The sequence below is a fragment of the Hemiscyllium ocellatum genome, chromosome 8 (genome assembly GCF_020745735.1).
Source record: "Hemiscyllium ocellatum isolate sHemOce1 chromosome 8, sHemOce1.pat.X.cur, whole genome shotgun sequence".
NCBI lineage: Eukaryota > Metazoa > Chordata > Chondrichthyes > Orectolobiformes > Hemiscylliidae > Hemiscyllium > Hemiscyllium ocellatum.
Window position 1 is genome coordinate 25,108,711 of NC_083408.1, and position 22,473 is coordinate 25,131,183.

Genomic DNA, 22,473 nt, shown 5'->3' on the forward strand with positions numbered 1-22,473 from the left:
TCGTGTCAAAAAGTACAAGGAACAGGACAGCCTGTTTGCCACCATTCCTGAAGAAGGGCTTTCGTCCAAAACATCGTTCCTCTTGCTTCTCAGATGCTGCCTGACCTGCTGTGCTTTTCCAGCACTGCACTTTTTGACTCTGATCTCCAGCAACCTCAGTCCTCACTTTCTCCACATGGTATATTTGTCTTTATTAGGCAAGAAAGGGAGTTTGAGAGAGAGCGGGATTATGCTGGAAGTGTACAAAATGTTGGTTAGGCCTCAGCTCGCATATTGTGTGCAGCTGTGGAATTCATATTACAGGAAGGAAGCGATCGCACTAGGGAGGGTGCAGAGGAGATTTACCTTAAGAGAGACTGGACAGACTGGCAATTGCTTTCCTTGGAGCAGACAAAATTGAGAGGACATAGGGTCTGTTTCTGTGCTGTATGACTCTTCGGTCCAACTAGTCTATGCCAAATATAATCATAAACTAAACTAGTCGCATCTGCTTGCTCCTGGCTCATACCCCTCAATCTTTTTTGTTCATGTATCGATCCAAATGTCGTTTAAATGTTGTATTTGCATCTGCATCCATCACTTCCTCAGGACATGATTAAGATATATAAAACTATGAGAAGGACAGAGAGGATGGACAGGAAAATATCTTTTTCCCTTGATGTAGGATCAGGGGCATAGACTCAAGGTAAGGGCAATAAGATTTAGAGGAGATGTGAGGGTAAAACCTTTTTTAAAAAATTCAGATGGTAATCAGAATCTGCAACTCACTGCTTGCAAGAGTGGTGGAGGCAGAAATCCTCATAACATTCATAAACAAATTAAATGTTCATTTACAATATTACAATAAGGCATACAAGTGCTGGAAATTTGATTAATAGTTTTTGGATTAAAATATTGATTTTGACCAACACGAATGCAATGGCTAAAGGACCTTTACCAATGCTCTAGATCTCTATGACATAAGTCATGTGAAATCTCGCAATAAATAAACTACTGAAAAGGATTCTAGTAGTGCAATGATAGTACCCCTATCTCTGGGCCAAGAGACCTGCTTTCAGTCTCAACTGCGCCATTGGGTGTGGGGAGGCGGTGAGGGAAGCAATGTCATGATGAGTCTGAACAAGTTGACATAAAAATATCTATAAACAACAGAAATGATTTGCAAAGCAGGGGACACAATGTAAAGGACATCCACCAATTTATTTACATAAATCATTCACAAATCAGAAATTTACAATATTTTCCATGAACATGTTGATACAGGTAGCCCCCACTTTTCGAAAGTTCACTTTACGCACTTCACTTTTAAGAAAGATTTACATTAGAACCTATTTTCGCTAACCGAAAGAAATCCGAAGAGGACTTTTGCTTTTCTGAAAATAATTTTTCCTAAATAACGATAATTAGTTCTTCGCTTTACAGGATTTCAGCATCCGAAAGATTTCATAAGAACGCTCTACTTTTGGATAGCAGGGGAAACCTGTACTGTTTATCAAGTGTTCTGGATACCAATGTGGCATTAACAAAAAAAGTGATATGTTTAAATGGATGTAAGTTTGCTTGATGAGCTGGAAGATTCATTTTCAGATGTTTCATCTTCAGACGTTTTGTCACCATACTAGGTAACATAGTCAATGAGCCTCCAGTGAAGTGCTGGTGTTATGTCCTGCTTTCTATTAGTGCTTTGGTATCCTTGGGTTGATGTAATTTCCTGTGTCGGTGATGTCATCCCCCAAGGGGATGGTAGATGGGGTCCACATTGGTGGGTTGTTGATAAGAGTTCCAGTTGGAATGCCACGCTTTTAGGAATTCTCATGGTGCCTCTGTTTGGCTAGTTTTCTGTCTGTTTGCCACAGTTCTTGCAAAGTATTTTGTAAATAACATGTGTTTTGCTGTTGTCTGTTTAGGGTCTTTCAAGTTCATTAGCTGCTGTTTTAGTGTGTTGGTAGGTTTGTGGCAATGATGCCTACGATGATGCAAGAGTCTGAGGAGACTGGCAGTCATTTCCGAGATTTCTTTGATGTAGGGGAGAGTGGCGAGGGTTTCTGGACACATTTTGTCTGTTTGTTGGGGTTTGTTGCTGAGAAATTGGCAGACTGTGTTCATTGAGTACCCATTCTTTTTGAATACACTGTAGAGGTGATTTTCCTCTGCTCTGCATAGTTCCTCTGTGCTGCAGTGGGTGGTGGCTTGTTGAAATAATATTTCAGTGCAGCTTCGTTTGTGGGTGTGGGGATGATGGTTTCTGTAGTTCAGTATTTGGTCTTGTGTGTTCATTTCCTGTAGACACTGGTTTGAAGTTCCCCATTAGCTGTTGGCTCTACTGTGACATCTAGAAATGGCAATTTGTTGTTGTTTTCCTCCTCTTTTGTGAATATGGCATCATGGTAGCCCACACAAAACAGCAACACACAAAACAGCAGCTAATGAACCTGAAAGACCCTGTACAGACAACTTGCAAAATGAATGTTATTTACAAAATACTTTGCAAGAACTGCAACAAACACTACATTGGACAAACAGGCAGAAAACTAGCCATCAGGATACATGAACATCAACTAGCCACAAAAAGACATGACTCTCTTTCACTAGTATCCTTACATACAGACGAGGAAGGTTACCACTTTGACTGGGACAACACATCCATCCTAGGATGATACAAGACACACGCGAGAATTCCTAGAAGAATGGCATTCCAACCGAAACTCTCAACAAACACTGACTTGGACCCCACCTAACACCTTCAGAGAAAAAGAACAGGAAATGACATCACCAACCCAAAGAAACCTAAACACAAATAGAAAGCGGGACATAACACCAGTGCTTCACTAGAGGCTCATTGATGATGTTACCTAATGAAATGTCTGAAAACGAACCTTCCAGCTCAGCGAGCAAACTTACATCCAGAACCTCAACCTGAGCTACAAATCTCTAAACTTGCGATGTTTTTAAATAAATAAACTTTTCAAAAATGTGTCAAATTATCAGGAACTTGCTCTTCAGTACATTTTTAAAACTATATCAAAAAAAAGGGGAGAAATCTGCATCACTGTGGACTTATATCGATACACTGGGGACTGGCAGCACTGTGGGGCCACTTGTGACTGCCTTAACAATACTATTACTGAAAAAGCTACGGGGTGCTGCTCTATGTACGGATGTAATAAAACTGCAGGTATCATCCAAACAAGCAGATGTCACTTCTTGTAATGTGTAGCTCTTGTAATAAGCACACTTGCCAACTCACTCCATACAAACACAGGATTTATAGAAAGGTCAGTTCTGAGGAGTGTTACTAAGGAATATCTGAACACAGTTGAATAAGAAAACAATTCTCTACAGTGATATGACCAACTTTCTACTGAAGTCTGGTTATTAGCCAGAACCTTTAAAAAATATACCTCTTGAGGAGTTAATGAAATTGCAGGGTTAAGAACTATTTTAACAATTCTATTCCATTTTTGAAGTGTCATGCATATGTAATAATTAAGAAATGAATAAATGGGTTAAAATTTGATATTATAACAGCATTGTCTTTTCTAAGTGTGCCCATCAAAGGTCACCTGGCTTTTTATTACAGTTTATACAGACTCGCACAGGATGGTCCCATCCACGCGAAGTGACTGTCCGCCGATCCTGAGAGCATTCATTGCAAAAGCCCTGCCCACAGGCTCGGCAGTGATGCTTGGACATCTTTGCAGTAAACTCTTTCCGACAATAGCTACAATTAATGATCTCGTGGTCAGGCACCCAGTAGGATGGTCTGGCTGCATCTTTCACAAGACCTAGCAAAGACATCATCGATGAGTTGTCAATTTAAATTAAAACGAACAAAAGAAATTCATTACATGCAATGCACTCCTACAATTGTGGGCCACTCAGCCCATCAGGTCTGCTCTGTCATTCAATGAAATCATGGCAGATGTGAAAATCCTCAACTCCATTTGCTGGACCTCTCTCCCATAACCCTTACTGAATAAAAATCTGTATGTCTCAGCCTTGACTTAATGACACAAGCTTGACAGCCTTCTGTGAAGAAAGAATTCCAAGGTTCACCGCACTCAGAAAAATACCTCACCTCTGTCTTAAATGTGCATTGATCCTTGTAGCACCCCATTAATTACAGGTTGCCATCCTAGAAAAAGCAACCCCCTCCCCCACCCCAACTCTGTCTTCTATTAGGTTGCCAATTCTCAATCCCTGCTGATATACTACCCCCAATAACTATGGGCTCTTATTAAGTAGCCAAATGTGTTGTACCTTATCAAGAAACCTTCTGAGAATACATACATACATCCACTGCTTCCCTTTATCTTTCTTGCTTACTACCTCCTCAAAGTATTCTATACATTTTTCAGGCATGATTCCCCCCTTCATGAGGCCAAGCTGACTCTGCTTGACCATGTTATGCATTTCTAAATGGTCTGCTATTACATTTAATATCCTACATTTTCCCAGTAACTGGGATGCAACAAACTTGCCTACAATTGCCACTTTTCTGCCTCCTTCACTTTTTAAATAAAGATGTTACATTGGCAGTTTTCCAATCCTCTGGGACTTTTACAGAAGCTCGGGATTCATAGAAAATTACTGCACATGTATCCATCATTTCTGTAGCTACTTTCTTTGATATCAGAGGATGAAATTATCAGGTCCAAAGGATTTATTGATCTTTATTGGCATTAGTTTTCCACGTACTTTTTTTCTTTTGTAAGGTTTAGGCATTTGTAAGGTTTAGGAAGCTAAAATTGGACAGGGTCCAGGAGGAATATAAAGAAGGCAGGAAAGTACTCCAGCAGGGAATTAGGAGACCAAGAAGGGGCCATGAAATGACCTTCAGGTTACAGAGAATCCCAAGGCATTCTCGACATATAATATGATGATGATGATAACTAGGACCACTCAAGGATAAAGGAGTGAAATTGTGCTTGGAGGCAGAGAATGCGGGTGAGATCCTATATGAGTACATTGCGCCAGTATTCACCTAAGAGTAGGATATGCAGGATAATGCGATTTGTGTGGAGCTAGGGCATTTTGAGGTCAAGAAAAAAACTTGTGTTGGGTCTCTTGAAGAGCATAAAAGGTGGATAAGCCCCCAGAGCCCGATGGTATCTTCCCCAGGTTATTGAGAGGGGCAATAGAACAGATTGCTGGCTTCTTCAAGATCTTTGTATCCTTATTAGCCACTGGAGGACTGGCGAGTAGCTTATGTTGTTCCTCTACTCAAGAAGAGAATTAGGGATAATCTAGAAAACTGTAGACCAGTGAGTCTCACATCGATGGTTAGGAAGCTTTGGAGAGAATTCTCATGGATATGATTTACATACATTTGGAAGAGCATGGCCGAATTAGGGATAGTCAGCATGACTTTGTGCAGGGCAGGTCATGTCATACTAACTTAATTAAATTTTTCACGATGGTGACAAAGGTGATCCAGAAATGTTGTGAATAGCAGTGAATGTTGTCTATATGGATTTTAGTAAGGCTTTTGACAAGGTCCCTCATGGTAGGCTCATCCAGAAGATGATGCTGCATGGGATCAATGGTGACTTGGCCACGTGGATTCAACATTTGCTTGCCCATAGACGGCAGAGGGTAGTGGTGGAAGGTTGTTTTTCAGGCTGGACGTCTGACTATTGGGGTTCCGCAGAAATCCATACTGGTGACCTCTGCTATTTGTGATATATCCATACACACACATAAATGACTTGAATGAAAATGTAGATGAATGAATTAGTAGGTTTGCAGACGATATAAAAGATTGGTGGAGCTGTTGATAGTGTAGAAGGTTGTCAAAGGATAAAACAGGATATAGATCAGTTGCAGACACAGGAGGAGAAATGGCAAACTGAGTTTAATCTGGGTAAGTGCGAGGTGCTGCACTTTAGGGGATCAACTGTCAAGAAAAAGTACACATTTAACTGCAGGACCTCAAATAGCATTGATATATAAATGGATCTTGGTGTTCAGGACAGGAAACCAGTGTGCAAGGACAGATGATATCTTTGCTCAAGGTATGGGCAGCAGTATTTTTGTTCACCTGCAGATTTGAAGGGGTGGGGAACAGTACTCTAGCTGGGTTCATAATCAGGTCTAGTGATAGATCTGGATTAGGTAAACACAGAGGGTGGCCAGACATTCTCATCATTGATTAAGATCTAAGTTTCATTTTCATCTCAACATGAACATTTCCAATCAATCATTGTGGATCATGCTCAGATGACAGTTTTTTTTGAGGGCTTGGTGGCACATTCTTTAGGTTGGGGGCAGGTGGAATATATTTAAAAAAATTTTGTAAGCCTTCAAACTGTACAATTTTTTAAACTTATTTTTATACCAGCACATAAAACCACATGATGTCCAGGCTATCAATGGAAATGATCAAAACAGTAACATAATGTTACCCATTATAAAATCTACATGAGAACAGGAGAAAGCAAAGTTTGCCCTTGAAATACTTGCCTTATTTCATAAATCACTTACCTAATGGAAAATCGATGGCTGTGGCCACTGCGCCAAAGGTGTTCTGCACAGCTTCACCAACTTTCCGTGCAATAATTGTACCACTTTCATCACCATCTTCATCTTCAACATCTTCAATAGTATTAAAAAAATCAAAACTACATCAAAACAATATTACATATATAAACAGTAACAAACTATTCCTTTTAATTGTGATATACAATGTAAACTTCACCACAAGGTGAGGTATGGAGAAAAAAAAGTGAGCAATAATGCACAAAGGTGAAATTAGCGATTAAATAGTGATTTCCAAATAGGTTGAGAGTTATCGAGCCATAGAGATGTACAGCATGGAAACAAATCTTTGCTGTCCAGATATCCTAAATTAATAAGAGTTCCATTTGCCAGAATTTGGCCCATATCCCTCCAAACCCTCCCTATTCATAGACCCATCCAAATGCCTCTTCAATGTTGCAATTGTACTAGCCTCCACCATTTCCTCTGGCAGCTCATTCCATACATGTACCACCCTCTGCATGAAAACGTTGCCCCGTAGGTCTCTTAAATCTTTCCCCTCTCACCCTAAACCTATATTGTCTAGTTTTGAATTCACCCACCCCAGGGAAAAACCCTTTTCTAATTATTCTATCCACGCCCCTCATGATTTTATAAATCTCTAAGGTCACCCCTCAGCCTCCGACACTCCAGGGAAAACAGCCACAGCCTGTTCAACCTCTCCTTACAGCTCAAATCCTCCAACCCTGGCAACATCCTTGCAAATCTTTTCTGAACGCTTTCAATTTTCACAACAATTTTTCTATTATAAGTAGACCTGAACTGAACACAGTATTCCAAAGGTGGCCTGACCGATGCTTCAAACTCCGATACTCAGTAGACTGACCAATAAAGACAAAGTTAAAAACCATGCAATGTTTTTAACTCTGTCCACCCCAGTCCAACATTGGCATCTCCACATCCTAGGGGTTTAGGGGTGACTTGATAGAGATGTACAAGATGATTAGGAGTTTAGATAGGGTTGACTGTGAGAACCTTTTTCCACATATGGAGTCAGCTATTACGAGGGGGCACAGCTTTAAATTAAGGGGTGGTAGGTATAGGACTGATGTTAGGGGTAAATTCTTTACTCAGAGTTGAGAGTTCATGGAATGCCCTGCCAGTAACAGTGGTGGACTCTCCCTCTTCATGGGCATTTAAATGGGCATTGGATAGGCATATGGAGGAAAGTGGGCTAGTGTAGGTTAGGTGGGCTTGGATCGGCACAACATCGAGGGCCGAAGGGCCTGTACTGCGCTGTATTTTTCTATGTTCTAAAGAATGTGCCACCAAGCCCTCAATAAAGGCAAACATACCAAATGTCTTCTTCACTATCCTGTCTACACTTTCAAGGTACTGAGAGTCCAAGGTCTCTTTCTTCAACAGCACTTCCCAGGTCCTTACCATTAATGGTATACCTCCTGCCCTGATTTACCTTTCCAAAATGTAGCACCTCACGTTTCTCTGGATTAAACTCCACCTGCCACTCCTCGGCCCATCAGATCAAAGTTCCCATTATGCTCAGAAGTAACCTTCTTCGCTGTCTGCTAAGTTTGGGTGTCTTCTGAAAACTCATTAAACATACCTCCTATGTTCACATCCTTACCATCTTATACAAATGGCAAAAAGCAGTGGTCTCAGCACCAATCTTTGTGGCACACCGCTGGTCACAAGCCTCCAAACTGAAAAGCCATTGCCACCCTTTATCTCCTACCGTGAAGCTAGATATGTATCCAAATAACTAGCTCTCCCTGTATTCCATACGATCTAACCTTGTTAACCAGACTACCACATGGAACTTTATCAAAAACCTAACTGAAGTTCACACAGATCACATCTATTGCTCTGCCTTCAATCATCTTCATCAATTCCTCAGAAAACTCATTCAGATTGGTGAATCAAACTTCCCACGCACAAAGCCATATTGATTATCCCTAATCAGTCCAAGCCTTTCCAAATACATGTAAATCTTGACCCTCAGAACCCGCTCCAACAACTTGGTGTACAGGTAGTTCTTCTATAATGCAATGGTTGCGTTCTTGTGCAACCTTGTTTCATAGAAAAATCACGCTTTAGAAACAGCGCTTAAAGTGTTGGCGATGTAATCACATTACAACCAATATCATCAATTGTGTTACAGCAAAATTGCATTAACAAAACATGTAATTACGAATATCATAGTCTTTTGATATTTCATAAACTGGAGCCTAAAAACCAAATCAGAGGTGAAACACGATGTTTGCATCTTTAGAGCATTCAGAATAAAATTGAAAATAAAGGATCACTGGAAGGAACATTGGAAGATTTAAAAAATGTACAAACTAACTCACAGTTGCAAATGAGAGATTTTTTAAAGTAAATTTTGTTCTGTCCACTGACTCTTGCAATTCATGGAGTTACATTAAAAGAAGTGAGCATTCACAAGGACACCAAACAAAGAACAAAGCTTACTACCAATCTTGACCAAAGAAATTAAAATTATCAGTTTAATTTCTGCCGTCTGAACATGAAAAGGCCTCCAGCTAAAAACTTATGAGACAACAATGGAAACTGAAACCTTAACTGAGCATCTGTCACATCCACCACTGCATCGCAACTAATGGTGATTCTGTGCTTAGGCACCTTTATCCACAATCCACTCACTAAATATACCTCCCATGTTCACATCCTTATCATTTTATATAAATGGCAAAAAGCAGTGGTCCCGGCACCAATTCTTGTGGCAAACCACTGATCACAGGCCTCCAAACTGAAAAGCCATTACCACCCTTTATCCACTCTCCCAGTATTCCATATGATCTAACCTTGTTAACCAGTCTACAGAACACAGCAATCACTGCTCACTGAGGAAGAGAATTCCACAGAATAACTACCCTTGGCAAAAAGAAACATCCTCATCTACATAAATGGGAGACTCCCATAACTTAAAAGCTGTGCTACCTAATCTCAAGAGGGGGAACATTCTCTCAGCATCTAAACCATCTAGGCTCCTCAGAATTTGAAATTATTCAGCAAGATTGCCTCTTCTAAACTCAACCCAATGCATTCTCTATCTCTGTTGTCACTTCTGAAGTCTCAAGGATACAGGTTATCTGATGCAGACGACTTGTCAGATTTTAGCCCCATTAGGTTTCCTGGTAATTTTTTTCCCTCAAAATGATAGCAATTGCTCTAAATTTTCATCCCCGGATGCATTGTGTGATATTTACTGTGAAAACAGATTTAAAATACTCGTTCAAAGCCTTGGCTTTGATGTCTGCAGTCTCTAAAAGGTAAACTGCTCATTTTGTCTACTCTTTCTTTTTACACTTGCAGATTTTAGATTAGATTAGATTAGACTTACAGTGTGGAAACAGGCCCTTCGGCCCAACAAGTCCACACCGACCCGCCGAAGCGCAACCCACCCATACCCCTACATTTACCCCTTACCTAACACTACGGGCAATTTAGCTTGGCCAATTCACCTGACCCGCACATCTTTGGACTGTGGGAGGAAACCGGAGCACCCGGAGTAAACCCACGCAGACACGGGGAGAACGTGCAAACTCCACACAGTCAGTCGCCTGAGTCGGGAATTGAACCCGGGTCTACAGGCGCTGTGAGGCAGCAGTGCTAACCACTGTGCCACCGTGCCGCCCACTAGCTATTTGTATTTCTTACTATTTACTCACATATTCCAAATTGTTCTGTATTTTTCAGCTATTCTTTCCTGGTTTCTAAAACTCTTAGTTCTAACTACATAAAACATTCACAGTATTGAACATATCTTTGCTTTATACCTGTCTTGATTTTCATATTCAACCATTCTGAAAGTTTGTTTCCCTCAGTGAAATAAATACTTGAGTCATCAAATATCTCCAATGTAGTCTGTCACTACATCACCACCATCTTACCTATTATCCCAATTCACTATCAACTTTGTTTTCTAAACCTATTTAACTACCTTTATTTAAGTTTACAACACCAGTAACGGACCCACATTTCTCTTTCTCAAATCATATCACCAGATTCAAAACTGAATCGTAGAATCGTCTAGTGTGGAAACAGACTATTTGGCCCAACAAGTCCACACCGACTCCCCGAATAGCATTCCACCCAGACCCATTCCTCTACCCTATTACTCTACATTTCCCCTGACTAATGCACATAACCAACACATACCTGAATACTATGGGCACTTTAGAATGGCCAGTTTATCTAACCTGCACATCTCTGGACTGTCGGAGGAAACCGGAGCATCCGGAGGAAACACACGCTATAGGGCCATTCCTGCTAAGCTTCAGAACACATTGTACTTAGAAATTGTGCCAAATACAGTTGTAAGTGTATTTCCAGAGTACTGTGCCAATTTGATTTGTCCAATTGATATTAATCTTTAATTCATCTATGATTATTACAGTACCTTTCTTGCTAGCTCTATTTCTTGATATACACTCTATCCTACTATGTAGATACTCTTAGCGACCTATAAAACTACTCCAATTACGGATTTCTTTCCTTCCCTATTTTTCAACTCCACATAAACTGACTGCACATATTGATCTCCTGAACCAAGATAATTTCTCACGACTATACAGATCTCATTCTGTATGAGCAGAGCTACTCTACCCACTTCACCTTCCCTTCCAATCCATTCTTCTGAAATGTCATGAATATTCAACCTCCAGCCTCAGCGACACTAAAGTCAGGTTCATGAAATGTCTGATTCTGCAGTGCTCCAGTGAGGATTAGTATAAACTGGAAGAACAGCACCTCACTTTCCACTTGGAGGCCCTGCAGCCTTCAGTTCAATAATTTTAGAGCCGGATCACCACCTTCCACGTCCTTTACCCATTCCCACACCCTGGTGCTGGCATGTCCTGGGCTGCTTTCAACACAGTTAACCCATTTTCACCTATTTATGGCTCCCATTATTAGCTTTTCTTTCTTCCTGGATATTATCATCCAACTCTTTGTCTCCCTGTTGTTCTCCATCTCTGCCTATCTGCTCACTCCTTTTCACCTTCTCCCCATTATTTGTCTTTAGCATAAATACTACCTTTTCCTAGCTAATATCAGTTCTGGAGGGTAACTACATTTAAATCGGTCACTCTGCTTTTTTTGCACAGATGCTGCCAGATCTGCTGAGTTTCTCCAGCGATTTCTGTCTGTTTGTGAAATTGCTACTACATGTATTCATGTATCTCTATCTATGTGACTGCTGCCGATTTTTCTTGCCCTGCTCCCAATTACTTTCAGATCAGGAAAGACGAACAGAAACATCAGCTTGGTTAAAATAATAATCTTCACTTCTGAATGGGAATTATTCCTATTCTCCCGACTTTCCAATGCCTTAGTTTCTCAAAAATACACATACTGCAGCTCGAGGAATGGCAAGCTCACATTTTCTCAACAAATCAGCCCCTCTTAAGAAGTTTCAAACAGGATTGTGTGGTGGTTCGGTGGTTTAGTCTGTCTTTTTCCCCCTTTGGGTAGGGGTCTGGTCTCCATTTAAAAAAGACAAAAAAAACTTACCATGCTGGAGGAGGCCTGTGCTCATTCTGGGTCTTTGAACAAGCACATAAACAAAAATGCTAGAAATACTCAGCAGGTCAAGCAGCATCTGTGGAGAGAGAAACAAAGTTAGGTTTCAGGTCTGTGACCTTTCATCAGAGCTGAGAAAGGACAAGCAAATGGAAGGGGCGAGTGAAAAAGGAACAAAAGTGATAAGTGAAGACTGAGATTGGATGACAATGACATTGGAAGTGCAAGGGCAAAGGCAATAAAGGGTCAAGCGAAAAAACATTTGAGGAGGTAGAAATGATGTGCAGCAACCAAAAAACAGAAGAAAATGAGAGTAAAACTAAAATCTGCATCAAGAAAGGAAGCAAGAAAGTAGAAGTCATGGTCTGAAATTACTAAAAGTCAATGATGAGTCTGGAAGGGCCAGACAGTCTCTAGATGAAAGCTATGACCTTATGAGCTTATGTTGAAACACTTGAATTAGGCACTTCACACCAAGATTCAACTTCATATCATAAACTCCTCCCCCCATTTCATTTCAATTTTCTTTGCATCTTCCAATCTTACTGTCACTTGTCCCTGGCTTTTGCTTTTGGACAGCAGTTGTCAACATTATGCATCATTCACTCTCCCTCTCAAGGCATGGTTTGTTTTGTTACTTGTCCCTTGTCCCATTTCCATTCCCTTTAGTTGTGCACTGTTTCCTCATGAAATTTCCCCAGCCTACATCTCAATGATAAACTCTCTCACTGTTCCTTTCCAGCTTCCCCACTTACCCCTGCTTAGAACCAATGTCATTTCCATTCTAAGGTTCCCTATTTTGACAAAATGTTATTAATTTGGGACATTAACTTGGTTCCTCTCTCCCCAAAGGCTGAGTGCATTAAGCAATCTGAGTTTTAATTTCAGATTTCCAGCATCAATATGTTTTATTTCCATAGTATCTATATTTATCTTTGTGACAGTAGCTGTATTTAGTGAGATCTCATACCATAGGGTGAAACATGAACAAGGAAGGTCCCAATAATAAAACAGGAAATATAAAAGAAACTCAGCAGGTCTGGCAGCATCACTTGGAAGAAGCATAACACAGATAGAGTATAGACAATGTCCACCACCAAAAATGCAAGCCAGCCAAGGCCTAAAGGACATAGCTGTTAGACTGGGTCTGCAGCAGGTGGTGAGCACACCAAGAGGGAGAAATTTACTTGACCTCATCTTCACCAATCTGAAGTTGCAGTTGCATTGGTCCATGATTTGATTGGTAAGAGCGGCCATTGCACAGTCCTTGTGAAGACAAAGTCCTAACTTCACATAAGAATACCCTTCATCATGTTGTGAGGCACTATCACCGTGCTAAATGGTCTTTAGCTAATTCAATTCTGTGTAAAAACATTGCCCCTCAGATCTTTTTAAAATCTTTCTCCTGTCACCTAGTTTTGAACTCCCACACTCTAGGAAAAAGATTCACCTTATCTATACCCCTCATGATTTTATAAACCTCTATACAGTCAGCCTTCAACCTCCTATGCTCCAGTGAAAAAGGTTTCAACCTATCCAGCCTATTTTTATAATTTAAACCTTCCATTCCCAGCAACATCCTGGTAAATCTTTTCTGAACCCCTGCCAATTTAACAGCGTCCTTCCTATATTAGAGAGACCAGCACGACACACACCACCCCAGAACAGGCCTCCCCAATATCCTGTATAACCTCAACATGATTTCCCAACTTAAAGGTTGGAGTAATGAAAACAAGCATGCTGATTGCCTTATCAACCAACCTATCTATTTGGGACACAAATTTCAAAGAATTATGCACTTGGGTCCCTCAGTGTCTTTGTTTTATTACCCAGTGCCCGACTATTACGAAAGGTAATCCTTCTTTGTATTACCAAAATTCAATACCTCACATTTATCTAAATTAAACTCCATTTGCCATTCCTCAGCCCATTGGTTCAACTGATCAAGATCTCTTTGCAATCTGAGATAACCTTCTGATATGTACACTATAACACTGATTTTGGTCTCAAACACAAAGTCAATAGTTATGCCTCCGATATTCTCATCCAAATGTTTATATAAATGACAAGCAAAAGCAGACTGAGTACCAATCCCTGTGGAACACTGCTATGAAGTTGAAGGCACATACTGTACCTTTGAGAGAGTGTGAATGCTGTTCTGAACTGACAGCTTGCAAGCACCTGTGTGATATGATGAGATGGTAGTCTTAGAGAGTACAGAAAAATTGAAAATTTGTAACATTTGGCTATGAAATGGATACCTGAGGTGTTTGCTGTTTTGACAACAATTTGATTTTAAATTATGCTCCAGGATACTAAAACCCAATCGAGTTTGAATTTATTGTTTTGCTAAAATTGAACCAATGAGACAATCCATTGTTGGGAATATAAAAATGCAGGCATTTTGAAAATCAAAGAGAGCAACTGCCATCAACACACATCCAAGAAAGTAATAAACACTCTCTATCAAAGGTACCTTTTTGTATGAAACGTATTCGGAGTAAAAAATAAAGACGACGATCCAGTGAGATCTTCAGCTGGAAGAAGACAGACACCAAAGATGACAGCCACTGTGTGCTTTTGTAACTAAGTTGATGTAATTTTAAAACGTATCTTAGTGGAACAGCATATTGCTATAGAGTTGGAGGGAGGTAATAAGCAGAGAAAAAGGGGCTTAGATTTGTGAATAATTGTCGTTTAATGTTCACTTTTAGAGTTAAAGAATCAATTGATATTATTTTCTTCAAACAGTAGAATCTGGGAGTTCTCTGTCACTCATAGTTCAACAGATTACAAGGCGAGTTTTCCTGGGTGTTTAGCTTAATTAACAGAAGGGTTCACCGTCATCGTAACAGCAGCACTGGTCACAAGCCCCTGAACTTAAAAAAACAACCTCCACCAAACCCTCTGTCTCCTATCAAGAAGCCAATTTTGTATTCAACTGCCAAGCTCATCCTGAATCTCATGTGATCTAACCTTACTAATTAATCTACCATGTAGAATCATGTTATGCTTTACTAAAGTCCGCATCTATCACTTTGCCCTCGTCAACCTTTTTAGTTACTTGTTCATAAAAGTTCATCAAGTTTGAGACACAATTTCCTTCGAACAAAATCATACTAACTTTCCCTAATCAGTCCTTGCCTCTCTAGTTGCATGTAATTCATATCTCTCAGAATCACCTCCAGCAACTTTGGATTCAAAATTGGCTTGATAGTAGGAAGCAGAGGGTAATAGTGGACTGGAAGCCTGTAACTAGTGGTGTGAACCTAGGGTCGGTGCTGGGCCCTTTATTGCTGTTATCTATATCAATGATGTAGATAAAAACATACATGATTAGTAAATTTGCTGATGACACTAAAATTGGCTGTGTCATGGACAGTCAGGAAGGAAGTGAGAAATTGTAGTGGCACCTTGATCAGCTGGGGAAGTGGGCTGAGAAGTGGCAAATGGAATTTAATATAGATAAGTGTGAGGTCTTGCATTTTGGAAAGTCAAATCAAGGCAGGAGTTTCATAGTGAAAGGTAGGGCCTTAAGGAGTGTAGTGGAATAGAAGGATCTTTCAGTTCAGGTTCACAGTTCTCTGAAAGTGGAGTCACAGGGAGACAGGGCAGTGAAGATGACTTTTGACACACTGGCCTTCATCAGTTAAGGCATTGAGTATAGAAGTTGGGAAACTATGTTGCATTTATACAGACATTGGTGAGGCTGCACTTGGAGAATTGTGTTCAGTTTTGGTCACCTAGCTATAAGAAGGATGTTATTAAACTGGAAAGAGAGTGTAGAAGTAGTTTACAAGAATGTTACCTGGACTCAACAGTCTGAGTTATAGGGACAGGTTGGACAAGCTGAGACTTTTTCTTTACAGTGCAGGAGACTGAGGGGGGACCTTACAGAAGTCTATCAGATCATGAGAGTCATGGGTAGAGTGAATGCACTTAGTCTTTTTCCCAGGTTGGAAAATTGAGGACTGAGGGCATCAGTTTAAGGTTAGAGCGGAAAGAATAAAAGGGAACCTGATGGCCAACTTTTTTTTTACATAGAGGGTGGTACGCATGTGGAATGAGCTGCCAGCAGAAGTGATTGAGGCGGGTACATTAACAACATTTAAAAGACATTTAGACAAATACATGGACAGAAAAGGATTAGAAGGACATGGGATACAATGGGGTCAGTGTGGATGGACATTTTGGTCAGCATGGACCGTTTGGGTCAAATGGCCTGTTTCTATGCTGTAGGACTCTATGACTCTAACTTATCCACACCGATGACAGACTCACAGTTCTATAAGACCATAAGACATCAGAGCAGAAACTTGGCCATTTAGCCCATCGAGTCTGCTCTGCCATTCAATCTTGGCTGATAAGTCTCTCAACACCATTCTCCAGTTTTCTCCCCATAGTCCTTGGCCCCCTTGATAATCAAGAACCTATCTATATCAGTCTTAAATATACTCAATGGCCTGACCTCCACGGTCTTCTGTGGTGATGATTTCCATAGATTCACCACTAAAGTAGTTTCTCCTTATCTCCGTTGTAAAAGGTTTTCCCTTTACTCTAAGGCTGTGCTTTTCGGTCCTCGTCTCTCCTAGTTCCCAGGCTTGCCCTTACAGCCTTTCTTATATAAAGGCACAAAATTAGCCATCCCCTGTCCTCCAGCACCTCACCCATGGTTATAAATTATACAAATATTTATGCTAGGGGCCCTGCAATTTCTTCCCTAACTTCCCACAATGTCCTGGGATACCCTTGATCAGGTCCTGGAGATTTATACACCTTTACGTTTTCTAAGAGCTCTAGCATTTCCTCTTCTCAAATATGAACTGTTTGCAAAATATCAATACTTATTCCCCGAGACCTCTAGCCACCACTTCTTTCTCCACAATAGAAACTGACACGAAATATTCATTTAGTATCTCTCCCTGTGTTTCAACAGAGACGATCTTATTGATCCTTAAAGGACCCTATTCTCTCTCTATTTGCTCTTTTGCTCTTAATACACTTGCAGAATCTCTTTGGATTATCCATAATCTTTTGTGCCAAGTCTATGTGAATAATTCAGACCTCAATACTGATCTGGTGGGACACTGCGTTGCTTCGAGTACCAATTCATTATCGCCTGCCACTCAATCTAATTCCTAGCTCTTGGTCAGTAATTTCCCATCAATTCTGTAGGTTTCTACCTTAGCTCATGCTTCTGTAAGATTTCATCAAATGCCTTCTTGCAAGTCCACATAAACAACAACCAGTCCATACCTCAGTCACCTGTTCACAAAAATTCAATGAGGGTTTTTTTAGATTAGATTACTTACAGTGTGGAAACAGGCCCTTTGGCCCAACAAGTCCACACCGACCCGCCGAACAGCAACCCACCCATACATTTACCCCTTACCTAACACTACGGGCAATTTAGCATGGCCAATTCACCTGACCCGCACATCTTTGGACTGTGGGAGGAAACCCACGCAGACACGGGGAGAACGTGCCAACTCCACACAGTCAGTCGCCTGAGGCAGGAATTGAACCCGGGTCTCTGGCACTGTGAGGCAGCAAGTGCTAACCACTCTGCCATCGTGCCGCCCACATGTCAGGCATGATCTACCTATCATGAATAACTGAAAAATTTCAAGGTGCTCAGTTACCTTATCATTATAGGCTACAATAGTTTCCTCACCACGGGTGTTAGGCTAATTGGTGTCTTATTCCCTGTTTTCCTCTTTCGCCCTTCATAAAAAGTGGAGTGACATGTGTATACTTCCAATCTGGAGGGATGTCTCCTATATCTAGGGATCTAAAGATTACAGTAAAGGGTATCTACAACATGCTCTCCTACATCCTTTAACAATTTTGGGCAGAAACCGTTAGGTCCCAGGGATGTGTCACTCTTCAATTCCATTAATTTTTTCATTATGAATGTTTTACTTACATTAATTTTACTCAGTCTTTCTTCCAGATACACAATTAAGTTCTTCAGGACAGTAAGCACCGTATGAGCAGGAAGGAGACAGCACATCCAGAGTAAGGCACAGCCTTAGGGAAAGTACTTCTGGGATTTTGGAGCAGTGTAGAATTGAACAGGATAAACGGAAGCCCAGACTTGGGAGCACAGCACAAAGCAAACAGCAACGCAGTAGAAATCAATACATTCATTGGTTAGTTACAGCTGCTAATTTGACTATGTATTATAGGGTATTTTTAGACTGAAGGTAAATAGCAGAAATATTTTACAGATTGAAAACTGAAAGAACAGTTACAAATAAAAAAACAAATTAAGCACTAAATAAACAAAACAGAGATGCAGAGTCAGGTGTTGGTGGACCTTATTGTGATTCCTAGTGACCACATCTATAGTTGTGTTGGTTGTCTGAAGAGCTGAGGATCTGAGTTGATGAGCTGGAGTCTGACCTTCAAACAGGGGGACCCATTAGGGAAGGGGATAGTTATGGGGACACTGTTCCAGAAGGTAGTCATACCCCATGAATTAACTACCCCAAATTTGGTCAATGACCAGGGACAGGTGAGTGTGACTATGAGACAGGCGGATAGAAGTATCCAGCAGGTTGGGCTGAAGAATATTCAATCCTTGAGCTTATTTAACGGATTTGAGATTCTTGCTCCCTGTGTGGAAGAGAGTGAGGTCTGCAGGGCAGTTGGGTGATACAGGGAAGCACTTAAGAGTGGGGAGAAAACAGTTGTAATCGAGGATAGTATAGGCAAGGAATAGGCACTGTCCTCTGTGGCCAGGATCAAGAGTCCCAAAGTCTGTGCTGCCTGCCTGGTGCACAGGTTCAGGATATCACATCTGAGCTGTGGATGAACATGGATTGAGCAGGAGAGATTTGTTGTCATGGTCCACATCGGTACAAACAATATTCAGCGAATGAGTGAAGATGTCTGAGGGAATATAAGAAACTAGGGGCTAAGTTAAAAACCATCTAAGCACAAGCTATTTGGCACATGGTCAACAAGATTAAAGAGGCAAATTATTGACTCTAAGATAGGTAGGAGAAATGGGTTGGAATTTGTAGGACACTGGCACCTGTACTGGGAAAAAGGGAGCTGTTCGGATGGGTCAGACTCGACCCGAATCATGCTGGGACCAGAGTCCAATCAAATCACACAACTAGGGTGGTAGACAAGGCTTTAGACTAAATAATGGAGAGGTAGGTTCAGTTCCATGGAAAGTTAATGGAGAAGGTAGGATTCCAGGTTAATGATAGGATTGATTGTTACCAGAAAATAAAAGGAAGGGACAGATTGTGTGAATGTCATATTGCACCAAATGTAGGGAAACATAAATCAGATAGACAAACTTATGGTGCCAAACAAGGGAAATAAAAATGATCTCATAACCATTGTGGAAACAAGGTTACCAAGGAGATCAAAGCTGGGAAAATTCAGAATTCCTCCACCTGCCTCACTTGCAGTCGCACCCTCCTGTCCATGACTACTGGTCAAATTTGAAATATTGAACCCGCAAGGTGTGCCTGCCTCCTGAGACACAGCATCCATGAAATTCTCCTCTTCCCTGAAGTGTCACTGAGTTTGAAGCTCAGACTTTAACTAATTAATTCTGAGCCAGAGTTCCTCATGGAACCAACACTTGCCACAGATGTGGTTACCATGAACCACGATGGGGCTCATCAGCCTCCACATTGTGTAGTTACAACACATTGGCTGACCCTGTTTCTCCAAATGAGTTATTTACTTTTGAATTTGCATTTTTAAAGTTCCTACATGTCTTTAACCTTCAGTATTTCTCCTACTTACCATAAATTTGAAGTCATTATGTAGTCAAATTAGCAGCTCTTACCAACCAATGAACTAACTTCCTGTGATGTCACTTTGATTTGTGTTGGCCCTGAATCAATTAATCTTGTTAAAAAAATTCTTAAAACTATCATTCAAAAAAGCAAGCAAAAAGTAAGTCTTCCCCTCTGCACCAAATTCTCATGCCGCTCCAAAATCCCCCAACTATATACTCACTCGGGCCATCTCACTGAACTTGACAAAAACTATTGCAAATACAGAGGAACCTCAATTATCCGGCAATCGGTTATCTGAATTTTGGATTGTCCAAACAAAATCGCAAGGTCCCAATGCATGGCTAAACTATGCTATCCAGTATTCCATTAACCGAGTAAAATACATCCCGCCCATGTCCTCTGGAGTTGGCTGAAGTCAGCAAGGATGATTAAATAAGAACAAGAACTTACATTGATCTAGAACTTTAATGAAGTGTCCCACACTGCTTCACAGGAAATATTACCAAACACAAAGGATGGGACAAGACAAGAATTAAGAGACAGTACCCATTGGCATTGTAGAGAGGTGGGAGATGGTTCAGGGAATAAAATTACCTGTTCTGATTACTGCAGCTTCGTAGCATCCATCACAAACTCGGACAGGTGCCGAACCCCAACCACGTTCTGGAACAGGCTTAGATTTTGATGAGCAACCATCACAAAAGCCTTCACCACAAGCTCTGCAGTGATGCTTTGTTTCCTGATCTTCAAAAGGTTTATTGCATTTATAACAGTTCTGGTAAATAAATGTAATACTCATTAATATTTCGCCCCAAAGAAATTTACTGTCATCTTGTAATTCACTGAATGTATATTTCAGCTTTTTGGTACTCTCACCAGACTGATTTGTCCTTCATTAAAAATCAATCTGAAAAATGTGTAGGTGTGCTTTTGTCAAATTTAGTACTTAAAATAAATAAAATGTTTATTGAATAGATAAGAACTATGAAACAGATGATTGCTTTAAATAAAAACCAGGCGCCAGCCACCTAAAAAATAAAGTCCAATCTACGATCAAACATAATGTCGTAAATGATATGTTTAATACTTATCTCTCACCTTAATACAGCCTCACACCTTATACGTATTCTACACACAATGCATTTTACTTGCTTCTAGCAGCAGGGCTGAAAGACCCCAAGCAGGAATGACACAATAAATGAAGAAACGGCTCCAGATGACAAACCTTAACATCTTCAATTCATTGAATAAACCACACCTGTCTCAAGGCTTCGACAGCTAGCTGACACAGAGGAGGACACACATGATGCTGGATTAAGTATGAGGAGTTCATTTAATGCCACAAAGTGGAGTTCACATAGCTGGCTCCTACTACAGTTGGTTCACAAACAATATTCTGTCCATATAAAGGTAAGTTCAGAAATGCAGACCAGGTGAATAATGCTGCTTAGTAGAGCATACCAGAAATACGAATATCAAATTAATTTATTTTTAATATTCACTGATTGGGCGTGGGCCTCATTCACTGGGCCAGCACTACTTGCCCTTGAGAATATGGTGGCGAGCTGCTTTCTTAAAACACTGCAGTCTATCTAGTGTAGATGCACCAGGGAAAACTTAACATCCACTCAAAGAAGTGGCCACTTGTTACTATGCAGGACTGTAAACTCAACACAGTCCCCAATCACCAGTTCAAATTGCATTAAATATTCCTATACCATAAACTTTTTGAAACTAAATTATAAAGCTTAAAAGTTGCTTCAGTCTAATACTGGCACTGTTAGAAATGTTGTGCAGCAGCATTTTTTGATGTTTAAAAGAAATGTAAACCTATTTAAAAACGCACGAATGATCCTCAGCTTGGAATGACAAATCATGAGAATGATATTAGTTGATTACAGTAGAACATACAAACAAGAGGCAGACAGAATTTAAGCAGAGACTATGAAGTAATGCATTTTGGGAGAAGTATTAGAAATAGGGTTTACAAACAAATGACAATTCTAAAGTGTGTACAGGAACAGAGGAACTTGGGAATTCATGCACATTGATCACTAAAGTGGGCAGGACTTATTGAGAAAATGGTTAGAACGCATTGCGAGGTGAAAGTTCATAAATAGGGGTACTGGGTACAAAAGTAGGGAAGATAGGATGAACCGTAATAAACCTGTGGTTAGGCAAAAACTGGAGTTCCGAAGATCGTTCTGTTCACCACAAAAAAAAAGTTCCAGGAACTGGGGAGTTTTAATTACAAGGTCATGCTGGTGAGTTTGGGATTGTCCTTCTTGAAGCAATGGAGTTAAAAGGGATTTGATAGAGGTTACAAAACTATAGCTTTGGACAAGATACAGAAGGAAACCTATATCCATTACAGGGTGGCATGGTGGTTAGCATGCTGCCTCACAGCACCAGGGGTGCATTAGTCAGGGCTACATGTAGAGTAATAGGGTTAGGGAATAGGTCGAATGGATTTCTTGGAGTGTCGGTATGGACTCGTTGGACCAAATGGCCTGTTTCCACACTGTAGGGATTTTATGATATTAGTTGATGATTAGGGGATACAGATTTTATGAGAGGAAGAATTAAAAAAAAAACACAGACCCAGTGGCTAGAAGCAGACATGCTCAATGACTTTAAAAGGAAAACAAATGGTCACTTGAAGGATATA

The 22,473-nt window shown here is 40.5% G+C and overlaps 1 protein-coding gene across 2 annotated transcripts in view; it reads right to left on the bottom strand.

Moving 5' to 3' along the window:
• Nucleotides 1-1,678: 1,678 nt before the first annotated feature.
• The window catches only part of zfyve1 (zinc finger, FYVE domain containing 1), a 100,532-nt gene continuing 79,737 nt past the window's right edge, over nucleotides 1,679-22,473 (bottom strand). The window contains exons 9-11 of one of the 2 annotated variants that reach the window (XM_060828701.1): nucleotides 20,400-20,580; nucleotides 6,484-6,594; nucleotides 1,679-3,785 (exon numbers count right to left, since the gene is read on the bottom strand). In XM_060828701.1, the coding sequence (XP_060684684.1) occupies nucleotides 3,553-3,785; nucleotides 6,484-6,594; nucleotides 20,400-20,580 (525 nt within the window). In that variant the 3' untranslated portion in view covers nucleotides 1,679-3,552. Of the gene's footprint in view, nucleotides 3,786-6,483; nucleotides 6,595-12,041; nucleotides 12,119-20,399; nucleotides 20,581-22,473 lie in introns of those variants that run through there. The other variant, XM_060828702.1, reaches the window with a different exon arrangement.